We start from the raw sequence: 16,527 nt of genomic DNA, 5'->3' as shown, positions 1-16,527 counted from the left end.
GATTGGCTTGGTTTCTATCATCATTAAAATAAACTACAAAGTAATAAATATAAGCAGTGTTTTCATTTGTTCTGTGGTGTGTTTGCTTTTGCAGCAGGGAGAAAGTCCTTCTGTTGAATGGAGACCTGCTGCTTTATGGGCTCCCTCTGCTTGCTTTCTCTCTCTCTCTCTCTCTCTCTCTCTCTCTCTCTCTCTCTCTCTCTCTCTCTGGCATTTTGGGACATTGGTGAAATGGGACTATGTTGTGCGCAGTTGGCACCTGAACTAGTTTTGTGCTTGTGTAGAAACTGGCTGCTTAGCTCTTCATGCCAAGCTGCTCTTGGATTAGCTGCAAGGAGGCCTGACAAGGGAAGCCTCGGAGGTGTCATGTCCACCCTCTGCTGAGGGCTCTGCCTCCCCCTACATGTCTTCTCTCTGCTTTCTGGGTCCCATGCTTTCAGCACCAAAGTGCTTCCCCTCAGCTGGCAGCCTATATACTGATGTACCCTCCACCATTGCCAGCAACTGCCCTCTGGGCTCTGGCTGTGTAGGCACTGTTTCTGCTGGGAGGGCTTCATCCTGAAGCTTGTGAAAGCGGCAGGACCTTTAGGAAGCATGTTACCGGTCTGACAGTTCTAACTCTTCGCTGTTTATAATTTTTGTCCATCTTTTTCCACTCCCACAGGAGTCCTAGCATTTTAAATGCATTTTACCATGCATACTGAGAAGTTTGCTAATTCTAAAATTACAAAATTGTTTCATATCTATGAGAAAACTAGCTGCTGTTGTATTGCAACATGAATAATTGTGAAGAAGGATGGTTTCAGGTATTTATTCCCTCCCTCTTCTACCCTCGAGACAGGGTTTCTCCATGGCTGTCCTGGAACTCCCTCTGTAGACCAGGCTGGCCTCAAACTCAGAGATCTGCCTGTTTCTGCTTCCTGAGTGCTGAAGTTAAAGGCGTGTCCCACCGTGTCCTATTCAGCATTTTTTTCAGTTTTCTGATTTATTCTGTGTGCATGAGTGTCCTGGCTGCATGCTTTCACATGCACACCACTTGCATCCCTTGCCTTGCCCCTTCTGAGGTCAGAAGGCATCATGGATGGCTGTGAGCCATCATGTGGGTACTGGGAACAGAGACCTGGTCCTCTGCAAGAGCAACAAGTGCTCCCAACTGCTGAGCCATTTCTCCAGCCCCGTCCAACATTCTTTTATAAAATGTGAAAGTAATTCTCAGTTCACAGGAAGCTGCCAACAGGCATGCAGGTGGTGGCGTGCGTCTGTGTGTCTGTCGTCTGTGTGTCTGTCTGTTCCTCCCTTGGATGATCCCTCGTGTGCCCAGCAGCAGCAGCAGTAGTATCAGCAACACTGACGGAGGGTGGGCCTCTGTCAGTGCCTACTCAGGTTTCTCTGCTTTCCCATGCTCCACTCTGTATTCCTAGTTCCATTGTTTCTTATTGTGGGTATAGATGTGAGTGCTCCCCACCACTGTCATCACACACAGGGCCCACCAAAGGGATCTCTGTACCCATCATGGCCACACCAACCTCTTCTCCACCTGGCCCCAGCAGCCCCTTGCAGCCTTTGGTCAAATGTTAATAGCCGAGTGTATCTCTTAGTGTGTAGTTTTAATGGTAGAGCTGCATACACAGTGATGTCACAGTTTTCAAGTAAAGGGCAGGAGGTTGCACATGGATGGCCAAGCTGTCAGCTCTCACAGGCATGTAATGTCATAAGCTGGCCAAACGTCCGTGCAGCTCTGATCTTGAAGTCTGCAAGTCACTGATCCATCACCAAGTAAGGCTGAGCAGACTCTCACACCATGACTTCACAAGCCTCAATCCCAGCAGCTCTGGTGGCAAGAGCCACTTCTAGTCCCTGGCTTCTGTGGCTGTCTCTACCCAGAGACTTAGAGAAAGGTGGAGCCACTCCAGGAGGGTCCTGAGCTATAGGAAACAGAATCAGTGGACTAAGTGGTGGCTACTGGAAAGCCTGTCCACTGTTGGCTGTACCAGTGTGCAGGAAATCTTTACGACTGAAACATTAGAAAGAGAATGTAGAAGGCAGGAGAGTAAGAAAGCCAGAGCTTCCTGGGCACAGTACACATAGATTCATAAAAACAAAAGCACTTCTTTCCCTCTGCCTGAAGGTTGGATTTGTGAGGGGTTGAGCTCCCCTTCCCTCACAGTCTGAGGGCTCGCTGAGGGCCAGGTGCTGTTCCTCACTGCAAGTGCCAGGGTGAAGAACCTACTTTGCAGGGATGTCAGTCCTGGGGAGGGAGCACCTCCTAAGCGGGGTAGAGCTGTCAGAGAACAGAGAAGGGGCCTTACAGGGAAGACGGGAGGGAGGGAGGGAGGGAAGGAAGGAAGGGGAAGCATGTAGAAGTAGTCCTGAGGCAAGTGCAGCTGAGGCTGTCCTGCAGAGCCTCCTGTGGATGAGTGGTAGGAGAGTCAACATGGCTGGGCTGTGGTGTATGCACAGTGGTCTGCCAACGTTTTCCTCTTACAAAGGTGTCACTGGAGCCCTGTACCTGTGTCCTGGTAAAGGGCCTTTGCAGATGGGGCCCAACAAGGGTCCTGATGAGAGAAAATGGCCATGGGTACCTGGATGGACAGGCTAGTGTAGGTAAAAGACAAGAGCTTAGCTGGGGATGGGTACTGTGGAGTCTTACTGAGGAGAGAGTTATAAAGAACAAATGGGTAGAGTTGGGACTGCCTGTGGGCTGGATGAAGGAATGGTTAGTTAAGACAGCTGGGAACATGAGTGCCATTTCCTGAGGAAGAAGTTTGGGGATGACCAGTAGTAGGAAGAGACTGTGGTTGAGTCCCCAGTTGAGCCCTGGGTGCTCTCAGCACATCAGCGGTAGTTAAGGCCAGAGTCCAAAAGAGAAGGGGCAAGGGACGTGGTAAGTGAGCATCAGGAGGGTGCTCCGGATGACGGTGATGAGGAGACGGGCTTGTCTGTGAGGCAGGAAGAAGACAGCATTTCAGTTGCTTTTCTTGTCCCTGCCACCAAATGCTCAACAAGCCACCTAGGGAGAAAGTGGTGACTTTGGCTTATAGCATGAGGGTATAGACCCTTGTTGCAGAGAAGGCATGACTAAAGGCCATCCTGTGGCAGCAGGGGCAGAGAAGGCAGGAAGAGGGCTGGGCTGTAAACCCCAAGGCTCTTCCTACTTCTAGTTAAACCCCACCTCCTTCACCTTCTAAAACAGCTGCTCCCAACCAGCTGGGGCCCACAGAAGCCTGGCACTAAGGCATGAAGGCTTTCAGGACAGCAAAAGGGACTAAAAGTAAGTGCTGCTGTTTGCCATGTGGGCCAGGGCTCAAAAATGACCAGAGGCGTTGGCCCCATGGGTGGGTGGGGGGGCAAAGCTCCTGGGGTCAGGAGTGCACCGATAGGTAGCCGAGAGGAGGAGTGCACAGAATGGCCCTGCTCCATGGTGCCCTGCCCAGGTGGACCTGGAGTGTGGCCCTGTGGGGAGGTAAGCCTATTGGTAAGCTGGTAAGCTTAATCCAGGCACAGAAGTCAGGTTTTTAGCCAAGAACTTCTTTTTTCTCAATGTGGTAATTCACAGTGGTGCTATAAAGCAAAATGCTGGAGCCACTTTTATTAGCAAGTCCTTGCAGCTGAGGCCCGCTCAGTGGGGCTTTAAGCTGGGTATTCCGGTCCTGGGCTATTACAGACCATTAGACCTTTGGAAATTCAGGCTTATTAAGTTGCTGGATTGTGATATAAGAAATCAAAACCATTAGAAAGGCTTTTCTTTGGTGGGACCCTTTCAGATTCGCTTGTGAAAGTTTAATTGTGTCCTTCTGTTTCCTGAGTTAAATCCTTTAAAGGCTGTCTCTCATTTTCTTTAAAAGAATGATGCCCCCTGTTTGTTTTGTTGTTTTGATGGTTCTGTTGGTGCATGTCTGTGTAATACCTGGTCATAGGTACAGTCGACACCCTGGTGGAGATCATGCTTAACCCCTCTTTTATAAATCTTCTAAGAGATGTGTCTGGTGCATCTAGAATTTAAGCTTTATTCTGAATATTTATCTTGCAGAACACAGTCACAAAACATCCTCGTGTTCTCAGTTTCTGTGCCATCACTGCCGATGGACCTAATACAGCTTGGTGTTTTTCTTGGAGATGGTTATAAAAATCTTCTGTGGCTTCCAGAACCCTTCAGGTTCTCAGGTTCAGACTGTCTCACGTAACCAGTTGTCTCCTTTGCAGTCTCTGTGCACCAGGTCCAGATGCTCCAGAGACACTGGGACTTCGGAGGAGGAGCAGTGTGACCTGGTTGCTGATTTTCAAGGGTTCTTCTTCCGGTTTAGTCTTGTGATCCAGCCTCCCCAAGCTGGCAGAAGCAGCCAGCACACACTTGCAGGAGGCCCAGTTTGGGCAGCTAGAGATAGGAGGTGGGGGAAGATTGCTGCCTTAGGTTAAGCTGCAGAGCTGGGGCTGAGATTGCCTAGCATGAAGTGGTCCAGAGACAGCCTCCTGTGCCCTTCTCATAAGCAATGCCAGACTACTGAGGCCCTGAGGAGTCTTAGCAAAAGAGTTTGTTGCTCAAACCATACTTTTCTTAACTCATTTCACTGTGGGATCTCTCCTCAGAAGCTCACCAGCATTCCAAGAAGCCATGCTTTGCGCTGTGCCTGTCAGCATGAAAGTGTGCATGTGTAGGGACATGCCTCTGTCTCTGAGCATCTGTATCTTGTTACAGTAGTTGCTTCACAGGCTTCTCATAAAAGTTTGCTTAGAGCTTTTTTTGCCAAAGATGATAATGAATTCTAAGGGCAGTTCATACCCTGTGCCAAGCTCATACCTTGTCCTCGGAGAGCCCACGCTTTTGCTACTCTTAACCACATTAGATTCCTGAGTTCTAGTAGCCTGGAAGGAAGCACCTTCCACTCTGAGTTGAGTGTGGCTACTCTGCGACAGCCTCTGCTTCCTTCTCTCCCTCATGTTCAGCCTCATCCTGGCATAGACAGATGAACAGACATTGCTTGGGTAGAGTCATGGGTAGGCTCAGCTGTGGACCAAACAAGCCAGAAATAAAACCACAGTGTTCTGTCTAGTAAAAACTGGGGGCTCCACTTTCCTGAGTCTTTTCCTGCTCTTTACAGCCTGACCACATGTGCACAGATGAGGTTTATGTGGGCCCTAGGGCTGAGGTAGAGGAGTGTGGCCCGACAGTGCGGTTAAGTGGATTTCTGACTGATGGTGTGGCTGTGTCAGCACGGGCTGCATAATGGATCCATGTCAACTGTGGGCTAGGGGCCGTGGTTTGTCTTCAGCCCTGTCTAGGTTAGTTACCTCCCCCCTTTCACTCTTCCCTTTTAAAAATAGGACACAAAGACCCACGGTTCACATTTTCCCAGTGGCTGATGAATGTGAGAAATAGCTACTTCTGAGGAGGACACAAGTGGGGCTCATGTTATCTGAGGAGTGTGGACAGTGGGCAGAGGGGCAGCACTTAATATAGGTAGGGTATTCAGAAATATAAGGACTAAAAAAAAAATGAAATATAAGGACTTAGGACTGGAGAGACGGTGTCATGGAAGTGAGAGATTGAACTTGGTGTGTGAGGGATGAGGTGCCCATTGCACATGAATGTATGTGGAGCCAGCATAGCGTCAGTCCTCAGATGCTGCCCACTCTATTTAACTCCCTTCCCCTCCCTTCCCCTGCCTTCTTTCTCTTCCCTCCCCTCCTCCCTACTCCTCTCGCCTCTTCTCGCCTCTTCTCTCTTTTCTTCCCTGTCTTTTCTTTCTCTCATTGGTCTCATTGGCCTGGAGCTCACTAGTCTGGCTAGGCTGTCTGGTCCCCAAGCCCCAGTGATCCTCCTCCTCCTCTACCCCTGTTACCACACTGGATTGCAAATGCATGCCACCATGGCCAGGTCCCCATGCTTGTGTGATCTAGCTGTCTCTTCAGCCCTATTTAGAACTTTAAAAAAAAGTATTTGTTGTTTGTTTATGAGTGTTTGCCTGCATGTATGTATGGCACAATGTGTATGCAGTGCCTGTGGAGGCCAGAAGAGGACACCAGATCCCCCAGAACTGGAGTTAGAGGCCATTGGGAGCCACCTTGTGGGTGCTGGGAACTGAACTCTGGAAGGAAGGGCAGCCAGAGCTCTCAAACAACTGTGCTGTCTCTTTAGCTTACATACCCTTTGGAACGTTGTAAAAATTGAACTCCAGTTCATGTTTTGAAAGACCTTAAAGAATGATGAATACTAATTTGAAGTTCCCAGTGGGAAAATGAGAAAGAACAGTGAGAGACTTTGTAGTAGCTGCAAACTCCTAACATTTTTTAAGTAGGTGGTATAAGTGCAAGGCTGTCCATAATAAAAATGTCTGCCTTTAGCAATGCCAGTAAATTGAACAGCTCCAGAGGCTTCAGCACACTGTCCCTGAGAAGCCATGATGACTTGTCTGCGAGTCAATGAACGGACTAGTGTCCAAGGGCTGGGTGCCATTTGGGGTGGAAACCAGCCTGTGACACATGCGTCCTTTGCTAATTAACAGCACCATGGGCACTAGCACAGCCCCATGTCAGGGTCATGTTCATGGCACCTGACAGCCCATGGTTTGGGGGGCTGTTCCATTTTGAATATCTCGGTGGCGTAGTCTGGATTCACAGATGTTAAATAGTTTCTGAGAGGTGGCTATGGGAACCAGTCATGTGACAGTGACTGAAGGAAGAGGAAGAGAAGGGGTGGTGCTGAGCTTAGTGACAGAATGGCAGGGCACAGTGAGGCTGCAGAGGAGTACTGAGTGGACTAGCAATCGGGCAGGGGCTGCTGTCCTCAGGGACAGCCAGGGGGAGGGCGGTTCAGCAAGCTGAGCCAGACTGCCGGTTGGGAGAGATGCTCCAGAGTGCCGGGACCCTGCCAGCCAAGGAGCTACCGGTGTGCGGCTGCCTTCCTGTAGTGGGTGTGCCCAGCTGATGTGCAGGGCTCCTCTTAGTTCCCAGCGAGAGCCCGTGTCGCTGGCTCCGAGGACTGACAGGCGCTTTGCAACTTCTTGGTTGTTTGGCCTGACTTTTTACTGTGGGTCCCCCGTGCTTGTGCCCATAAGAAAGTGCCTGCTGTGCAGTGCACGTGTGGAGTTGTGGTGAAGCCTGAAATGTGCTGTGGCACCGGTGTTGTCCTGCTCACGGTGCTTGGCGTGCTTCCAGGAGTAGTGGATAAGCAGTGCTGATGGTGATGGCTGTGGTGGGGCAGAGATAGCTGGAACTCAAGGATTCCAACCACCTTTTACTCTGTACGTTTTAGCTTCTTTTTGAGTGGCTGTTCTGTAACAGTAGACCAGGCTGGCCTTGAAGTCACAGAGATCCACCTGCCTCTGCCTCCTAAGGGCTGGGATTAAAGTCTGCACCACCACACCCAGCCTGAGTCTCTTTTAGGTTTATTTTTTTGTGTGTGTGTATGAATATTTGCTTGTGTGCATGTATGCATGCCCCTAGTGTGCCTGGTGTCCATGGAGTGCAGAGGACAGTGTTGGCTCTCATAGAGCTGCAGTTAGAGATGACTGTGAGCCACCCTGGGTGCTGGGAACTGAACCCAGCTCCTCTGCCTGAGCCGCTGGTGCTCTTATTTGCTGAGTCAGCTCTCTAGCCCTGTTCATTTCTGTCCATCTGTCTATTCCTCCATTGTTTCTTAAGTTAAACATATTTTCTACTGTGCCATTTGACTAACAGTTTTGAGTATTTTCTTTGTTATATTACTATAATCAATATTATTATTTTTGATGTTTTTTGAAACAGGGTCTCACTGCAGACCAGGCTACCTGGAACTTGCAGAGATCCTTGTGCCTCTGCCTCCAGTGTGAGCATTATAGGAGTGCTCCTGGCATTACTGCAGTGCTGCAGGCCCTGGCTGCTCCTGCTGTTGCCCAGGTCACAGTGAACGGTAATTCACCCACGTGTCTCACAGCAGCTCAGGTCTCTACTCCTGTCCCGCCGTTTGCAGATTTTGGGCACTTTGCTGTTGCTGCCCACAGCCCTTGTTCTTTCTTCTTAGAGTGGATGGTCTCAGCTGACCTGGTTGTCCACACGCTCAGAGTTGTCAGTGAGCCCTCTAGTGAAGGTTTTCTGCATTTTTTGCAGTTACTTGCATCTCTGAAACACCTCCCTCATGGCTTCTCTTCAGTTACTGTTGATGATGCTGTGAGCCCTGCCCGGACAGCCTTCCCCTGAGCTGGTGTCAGAGTGGCTTCCAGCTGCTGCTTTGCCCTGGGTTAGGGTATTCTCTCACGTTTGATTCTTTTTGTTTACAGCATCATCCTTCCTAGTGGCATAAATTCCTTTAAGTTATTATCTATTTTAAGTAAACATGTTCACCTTTTCTTAAGTTTGTCCCCATCCTCTTGGGTGCTCTGCACCCCTCTTCCTCAGTAGGGCAGGTGCTGTGGCAAATGTCACACTTGGAATACCTGCTCCCGCCTCTATGCAAGGGGTGGGCTAACTATTGTCTACACGCTACTGTGGCCACTCAAGTCCCACTAGGTTAGCAGTGAGTGGAGACTTCTTAACTGCTTTGATCCAGTGACCCTCCAGCGTCTGCTAAGGGCCCATAAGTGTGGGGCGCATCTTTCCATCACAGCGGGTCATAGTGCTGCCTGCTTTGTCCCTTGGAAGGAGGTGGGATCTCGAAGTCATAGCTTTTTTAGATTTTCTTTTTTCATATATATATATATATATATATATATATATTTTTTTTTTTTTTTTTTTTTTTTTTTTTGGGGGGGGCCCCGGCACAACATGCCCCACACATGGTGCCCTGAATGAGGCAGCCCCGGCACAGCATGCCCTGCATGAGGCAGCCCCGGCACAGCATGCCCGCACATGGCATGCTGCACTCCCCAGTTTTCCTCTTGAGCTGTTTGGTTGGCATCTTGTTAGTCCCAACATAGTGTCTTCTCAAGTAACCGTGTTAAAGCAACTCTTCCTCTTCCCAAGATAAAGGCTTGCTATGTAGTTCTAGCAGGCCCACAACTCACTGTGTAGCCCAGGCTAGCCTTGATCTTCTGCTTTAGCCTCCTGTGCTGCAATGCAGGTGTGAGCCAGCTCGGTACTCACTGTTGCGGTAGCTTCCCTGCAGGCACACGGATCAGCTAAAGCTTGCGCAGTGCCTTCCAGCAGTCTGCCAGGCTGGCCGGCCATGCAGCTCTGCAGGCCTTCCTGTCCTGTCCCATGACCCAGCTCCAATCCTTCTGTTTGTATAGCTCTTAGGAATGTCAAGGAGCTGGAGGACGTGATAACACAAGTCTGTGGGCTAGCACCTCACCCCTTAACTGAATCCAGCCTTTCTTTTTCTTTGTTTTTAAAGACAGGGTCTCACTGTGTAGTTCTGGCTAGCCTGGAACTCACTGTTTAGACCAGGCTGGCCTTGAATTTACATAGAACTGATTGCCTCTCCCGAGTTGTGGGATTGAAGGCACGTACTGCCACGTCTGTCTTCATCCCTTATTTTTATTTTACATACTGATTTATTGAGTACTTGGTTCTTAGAGGGTTTCAAGCTTTTCATTACATTCCAAGATCCTGAGAAAGTCAATAAAGAATGTGTTGATGCATGTTCAGTGTGGGTGCATGGAAGCACAGTTCACACATGGAGGTCAGAGGGCAACCTCAGGTGTCAGTCCTCCCCTTCCACCTCCAGGTGGGGGCAAGTGCATGTATGCACATTTGTATGTATGGTGTGTGTGTGTTGTGTGCAGAGTGTATGGTGTGTGTATGGTATGCATGAGTGTATGTTGTGTGTGTGTGTGGTGTGCATGAGTGTATGGTGTGTGTGTGTGGTGTGTGCATGAGTGTATGGTGAGTATGGTGTGCATGAGTGTATGGTGTGTGTGTGTGGTGTGCATGAGTGTATGGTATGTGTATCTATCACAGCATGTGTAGAGGTCAGAGGACAACTTTGTAGAGTGAGTTCTCGCTCACCTTTATGTGGGTCCTAGGGATTTGTCAGCTTGCGCAGCAAGCACTGTACCCAATGAGCTATCTCACTGGCCAGCGACAGTCTGTTCACCACTGTGTATAGTATGCTAGGTAGCCCTCGGATACCAGCGGTTCTCCTGTCTTTCTTTGTCTCCCACCTTTCCATAGGAGACGGGCTGCTGTATCCAGCTTTACCTGGGCTCTAAGGATCCAGACTCAGGTTATCACACTGCCACAACACATGACCCACTGACCCATATCCTCCACCATGTTCCTTCCCCTCTGCAGGTATCAAAGCTAGGGCTCACACATGCTAGCTGAGCACTGGACCACTGAGCTACAGCACCAGCCCAACCAGCAGGTTTTGAGACATCGCCACACCCCTGTACCAGCTGTGTTCTCTTACCTCCTCCTCCGAGGCCTGACATGGTCCCAAAAGAGTGTTAACAGCATAGGTTCTTGTAAGCTTCTGGCTCCCTCTGTTTACCAGGGTGCACTTCAGCCTCCGTGTGGCAGCAAACACGGCTTCCATCTTACATCTCCAGTGCATGCTGCAGGCTGGTTGTGTGATCTGTGGGGCCCTGAGAACTCCAGCCAGCTTCATACATTGTCCTGTGGTGAAGTAAGCCTGTTGCCCCTAATGATGCTGTCAAACACCATCCTGCACACTGTTGGGATTGGAGATGTGTGCTACATGGAGCAGTTATTTCTCCATCACAGACTGTGTCCTGCTTAGCAACTCGAGGGCTTTATTAATGCAATTACTGTTTTTTTAATCTGTGCATGTTAGAGTTCTCCATACAGCATAACTTTAATTTTATACCATCAGAAATTTAGTTTATTAAAGCCTTCCACCTCACAGGCCCTCAGACTCCTGCTCTGTAAGATGGCCATGCCAGCACTGTCTGCGGACCCTCAGACGCTTCTGGAAAGCTGTGTGCTTGTGTTCTTACCGTGTTCAAGTTTGTTAGTATTTTGTGTAATTTTTTTCTCTTTCATTTGTTAGATGACAGTTTATCATGCCATCTAAAATGTGACGTTGTATGGTGGTATAACAGTTCTGAAATCGTGAAAGAAAAAACTGGAAACATTTGCTCGTATTTTTTTCACCTCCGAGTGTTTTGTTAATGAGCCGTTACGCTGCCATGAGCCTGGGCTGTGCTGTAGGTGTTGATTGATTTTGGATGGCAAGGCCTCTCTCATTGCAGATCTTGACATTTGCATCACTCGTGTTGTTCTAGGTGAGCAAGACATGGAAGATGATTGCCGAGGACGAGGTACTGTGGTACCGGCTGTGCCGACAGGAGGGACACCTTCCCCACAGCAGATTCTCCGATTACACCTGCTGGAAGCTCATCCTGCAAGAGTGCCTTGCCAAGGAACACAAGTTAAGAGCCAATTGGAAGGTAGGCAGTGGCCGGTGGCATCCCCTGAGGCAGGCAGGCAGGCAGGCAGGCGTCGGTTGTGGCCTGAGGCTCATTCCCAGAGTGGAGGGAGCAGGCATGCTGAGCAGCCCCAGGCCCTGTGGACTCTGTTGAACTCAGCATCCACCTTAGAGTTGCCCTTCTCCAGGCCTTGGGCTTAAAGCTTCCACCTGCTGGCTAGGAAAGGGACTGAGCTGGGCTGGCTAACACCCCTTTCCTGGCTGGTTCGGTTACTGGAGTCTTGCTCTGTCAGCCCCCTCCCCCTTTCTTTCTTCCCTTCCCAGAGGGCTGACAAGGCAGCAGCCCCAGCACACAGGATACCCCAGTGGGCTCTTGGAGGCCCGCGGAGCTGCTGCTGGAGAAGCAGAGAGGTGCTGAGTGCTGTCTGCTCTCCCTCACGTAACCCTTGGCTTGCCGCCCCAGCATTTATCACTTTGAGGCTCTGCAGAAACATTAGATCACAGCTAAGCATTTGCAGAGAAGCATTTCTGGGGGAGCAAGCTGTTAAGAGTGGTGTTCCAGGGCTCTGTGAGGCTCAGCAAGGTGCTTGCATGGCCAAGCTGCTTTCCCAGACAGGCAGCTGGGAACTCACCCATCGGAGATGAGGCAGAGCTTAGTCCTGCTCCTACTTAAAGGTCGTTGTGAATAGACTTTGAAACAAGAAAGACTTGTTGTGACACCCATTGCCTGAGTGCATGTCTGTCCCCAGTCACCTTGTAACCTGATGAATGATCAACGCACTGGATCTATAGCATCAGTGAGCAGGCAGTGCTTTCCACCGGGTGGCCAGCTTCAGTACTGGTGACTTGAAACCAGCTCACTCTTTGCAGGATGCCACGCAGCACCCCAGGATCCCTACTAGATGTCAGTAGCACTCTGCCCCTGTTGTGGCACTACAGGATGTCTCCAGGCATTGCCAGGTGTCCATGGTGGCAGAATTGCTCCTAGTTAAGAACTAGTCATCACTGGAGAGTTGGCCAAGCCAGTCTTCTTTAGCCCATTAAGACAGTACCCACTGAGTCAGATCTAGCTGGCCCATGCTGTCTGCATCCACAGAAGGTAACAGGAAGTAGGCTCATTTGGAGCCTCTGCACCCAGTTAGGCTCTCTAACGGATGGACAGAGTGATCTGTAGAAGGAAGTTGCTCAGAGGAGCCAGGGGCCTGAAGTGAAGGTGGAGGGAAGAGAGGCTTAGAGCTGGCTTCCCTACCTTTCTGTCCAGAGAGGAGGGAACCAGGAGAGGGAACTTGTCCCTGGCTTGGAAGTAGGAGATGTCTGACTGAGGGAGAGCAGTAGCTCTGTCTGTGATGATGCGTAGGAGCATGCGTGTGCATGTGAGTGTGCGTGTGTGTGTGTGCGTGATTGTGCATGTGTGAGTGCACATGCATGAGTGAGCATGTGTGAGTGCGTGCGTGAGTGAGCATGTGTGAGGGTGCATGTGTGAGTGTGCATGCGTGAGCGCACATGCATGAGTGAGCATGTGTGTGTGCACGACTGAGCATGTGTGAGTGTGCATGCATGAGTGAGCATGTGTGAGTGCGTGCGTGAGTGAGCATGTGTGAGTGTGCGTGCATGAGTGAGCGTGTGTGAGGGTGCATGTGAGTGTGCATGCGTGAGCGCACATGCATGAGTGAGCATGTGTGTGTGCACGACTGAGCATGTGTGAGTGTGCATGCGCGAGTGAGTGTGTGTGAGGGTGCATGTGTGAGTGAGCCTGTGTGAGTGTGCGTGTGTGAGTGTGTGTGCACAAGTGAGCATATATGAGTGCATGCATGAGTGAGCATGTGTGTGTGTGCATGAGTGAGCATGCATGGGTGTGCGTGCGTGCGTGAGCATATGTGAGTGCTTGCGCAAGTGTGTGCGCGAATAAGCATGTGTGCGTGTGTGAGCATGTGAGTGCATGTGCAAGTGAGCACATATGAGTGTGCGTGCATGAGTGAGCCTATGTGAATGAGCATGTGTGCATGTGTGAGTACGTGTGCGCGAGTGAGCATGTGTGAGTGTGCATGGGCAAAGGGCAAGGGGAAGAGGGCAGGATGTCCTCCCTCGGGCTAGACACAGGAAAAGTAAAGAGCATTTGTCATCTGTAATACTTTACAAAGGTGATGTGCTGTTACCCCATGTCTGTTCACTGGTTTTCTCTAGCCAGCAAACCCATCAGATAAGCGTAGTGTGCAGCAGTCTACCAGGTGATCTTGTAGATGGGCAGCAGTGTGGGAGGGGCTTCTGGAATCCTGGACCACCTCCAGACCTGTTAACAGTGAGGACAGCTTGGGTGACAGGCATCATGGCAGGTGTGATACTTCGGCATGCCTTCATTCATTCAGGTGCCTCACAGTAGCACTGTTCCTAGGCCTGTGGCTGTGGGAAGGCAGCCTAGGGATGACCTGATGTGTCCCCTATGCAGCTTGCCTGTGTTCAGGTCTCCGGCCAAGTCACAGGTAGAGTGAACTTCTGACCTAACTGAGATCCATTTCAGGAGGGGTTGGGCAGGCAGTTGGCTTGGTGACTCCTAGGTCATCGTCTGGAAACCCCAGAGAGGACCCTAGATCTCTGAAGACCTCCTCTTAGGGCTGTGGATGGGAAAGGGCTGTGGATGCATGTCTACCTGGACCTGCGTTTCCGAGCTGACCTGGAAATGGGTTGACAGGTGGTTAAGCCTGCCATGATGTTGCTCTTCCTGGTGGTTGCTAACCTTGGCGTTCTAAGGTCTATTAAGCGACAATAACACTGTGGCTTGGAGCCCAGAGTGGGAGGGCAGCTACTTCACAGAGCTTAGTGACATCCTGGGATGCAGCTTTCATCTCAGGCCCTCTGCTTTCTTTCAGTACCTTCCCCTCAAGACAGCTCTTCTGGTCCCTTCTCCCAGGTTGCCAAGGTCCTCTGTTCCTTCAGTTCAGCTCCATCTGACACCCCTGAATGTCTTCTGCCTCTGAGCTGTAGACTTGGCCTAAGGACTAAGTTAGGGTAATTGTGTAAATTCTCTTGTCTAATTTCAAGGGCTTAGCTGCTTAATGACCATTGGCTTTAATGGAGTAGGTGCCACCATCTCTTTCCCAACAGTGTACTAATCACCATGGCTACCAACCAGATGTGGTACGTATGCACCTTAGTATTAATCCTTGGGCCGGGCCAGCAGAAGTGCCAGTTGGATGGGGTAGTGTTCTTGAACATGTCTGCTGTTTGTGTGTCCTTCAGAGCTCGCCTGTCTACTGTGTTCTACCCCCTACTCCCTGCAGAGATACTTGATATCCCTTCAGAGTCCCCTCGCTTTTATTTTAAAAATGATTGTTAGGTCTTCTGAATTGCTGACAGTTGCGCTGTGCAGTCTGGAGAGTAGTGTATGATAGCTAGACTTTTGATGTTGAATGAATAAGTTTAAGCAAGCAGTAATAAAGGAATAAATGGTGGGTGGAGAGAAACAGTAGACAGCAAGACATCAAGGCAGGTACTCAAAGCATCTAGCAGAGGTGACTGCAGCAGCCCAATGGAAAGAGCAGACAAAGGCAGCAGGAGCAGCAGCAGCAAACTGTGCCTAAAGTGTCCAGCAGAAGTGGCCTGGGAAGTGGAGGCCATCAGCTGGGTTCCTGGTGGAGAATGTGTGCATGGGTGAGCTTCCTGTCAGAGCGCTGTCCCAGGACGAGCGAGTGTCCAGCTTCTCTCTTCCAGGTTTCTCTGCCTTAGGAAAGTGAGCCGAGTGCCCTGTGGAGCTCATGGGTCCTCATGCAGTTAGCAGCTCCTCAGTACTCAAGGGAAGGGGTTGGATTTTATTTCTGTGAGACAAGCTCTATCACATAGCCCTGGCCTCAGACTCCCGGAGGGCCATCTGCCTCTGCCTCCCAAGTGCTGAGATTAAAGTTGTGCAGTAACACACCCAGCTTATGGATGAGTTGTTAAATGCCCTAGCTGCTTGCCGCCCTCTTTCCTCCATCAAGGGAGACAGGGCCATGCTTGGGTCTACAATGGGGAGCTAGCTTCTCAGTGAGTTCAAACACTTGACAGTTTACCAATAGAAGGTCCTTTTCAGTGATCATGAGAAATAACACAGAAGTCACACAAGGGCATACAGCTGGAGCCTCCTGCACCCCACCTCTCTCAACACCCCACCTACTGCTCTCAAGGAGCAACCCAAGGTAATGGTCAGACCATCGCCTTGAGGGACTGACGCAGACTCCGACTGCTCTCTCTCTGCACTTCCCTACCCGTCTGCTGCAACACCTTTCATTTATTCTGGGAACCCTCTTACATATCCACTAAGTGTTCTCCTGTAGTCTGTGCTGATTAATGTGTGACACACAGCTTCAGGCCCTGCTATGTGGGCCAGCACACAGACAGGCCAGCACCTCATGTTCACTGCTTTACACAGACCGCACTAACCTGGGCAGGCTCCCCGTGCATGGTACTTCTGTTTTATCCTTCTAAATAAAATACTGAGTTCTGAATAATATCACTGACTTGAGTGTGGTCCACACCAGAGAAGATGGTTACAGCATGTAGGTGAGAGCAGAGGACATTACTGGGAGGCTACCCCAAGAATAGTACAAACCACACCCCCTTTTCCTTACACAGAATCGCAAAGGTGCTGTGAGCGAGCTGGAGCATGTTCCTGATGCTGTTCTGTGTGACGTGCGTTCTCACGATGGTGTTGTCATCGCAGGGTAAGCAAAGCCGTGTCCCTTCTCGTCGCTCAGTCCTCATCTTCACCCCCTGCCCACTGCCTGAGTACCTCAGATTCAGCTACACAGCGAAGCTGTGTGGAGCAGGTCAGAGGTCAAGCAGGGACTGTGAGTGTTGGCACACACAGACCCTGCTTCACTCTCTGGTTTGAAGTCTTCACTCCCAGCAAGGCTGTGGCCATGAGCTCTTCTTTCTGTCACCTGCAGCCGGCATTTGTGTCTCCTGAGTGAGTTCCTTCCGCTGCTCTTCCAGAGCCCACCATGAAAGACTCTCTTCCTGGTTGTCACTACAGAGGTCTGGATATGCACTACTTCATTGTTCAGTGAGATCAACGTTATTTTAGGGTTAGGTCATCTCTTGAGCTAATGTCTCAAAATGTAAACTTGATATATTTTTGCTGTGTGCCAGATATATACAGATACTGCACAGGCTGTGTGCCAGAAAGTCGAGTCGATCGGCTTGTGGGAGCTGCCTCAGGGCTGCTGCCTTGAGGAAAGCAGAAGGGTCAA

At 50.3% G+C, this 16,527-nt stretch overlaps 1 protein-coding gene across 1 annotated transcript in view; it reads left to right on the top strand.

The window, feature by feature from the left end:
• The window catches only part of Fbxw8 (F-box and WD repeat domain containing 8), a 92,948-nt gene that overhangs the window by 15,004 nt on the left and 61,417 nt on the right, over positions 1 to 16,527 (top strand). The window contains exons 3-4 of the mRNA XM_076922590.1: positions 11,160 to 11,324; positions 15,911 to 15,999. Of these exons, the coding sequence (XP_076778705.1) occupies positions 11,160 to 11,324; positions 15,911 to 15,999 (254 nt within the window). The remainder of the gene's footprint in view (positions 1 to 11,159; positions 11,325 to 15,910; positions 16,000 to 16,527) is intronic.

The sequence above is a fragment of the Arvicanthis niloticus genome, chromosome 24 (genome assembly GCF_011762505.2).
Source record: "Arvicanthis niloticus isolate mArvNil1 chromosome 24, mArvNil1.pat.X, whole genome shotgun sequence".
NCBI classification, from domain to species: Eukaryota; Metazoa; Chordata; class Mammalia; order Rodentia; family Muridae; genus Arvicanthis; species Arvicanthis niloticus.
The sequence above is the reverse complement of the archived record's forward strand: the minus strand, read 5'-3'. Positions and strand labels throughout refer to the sequence as shown.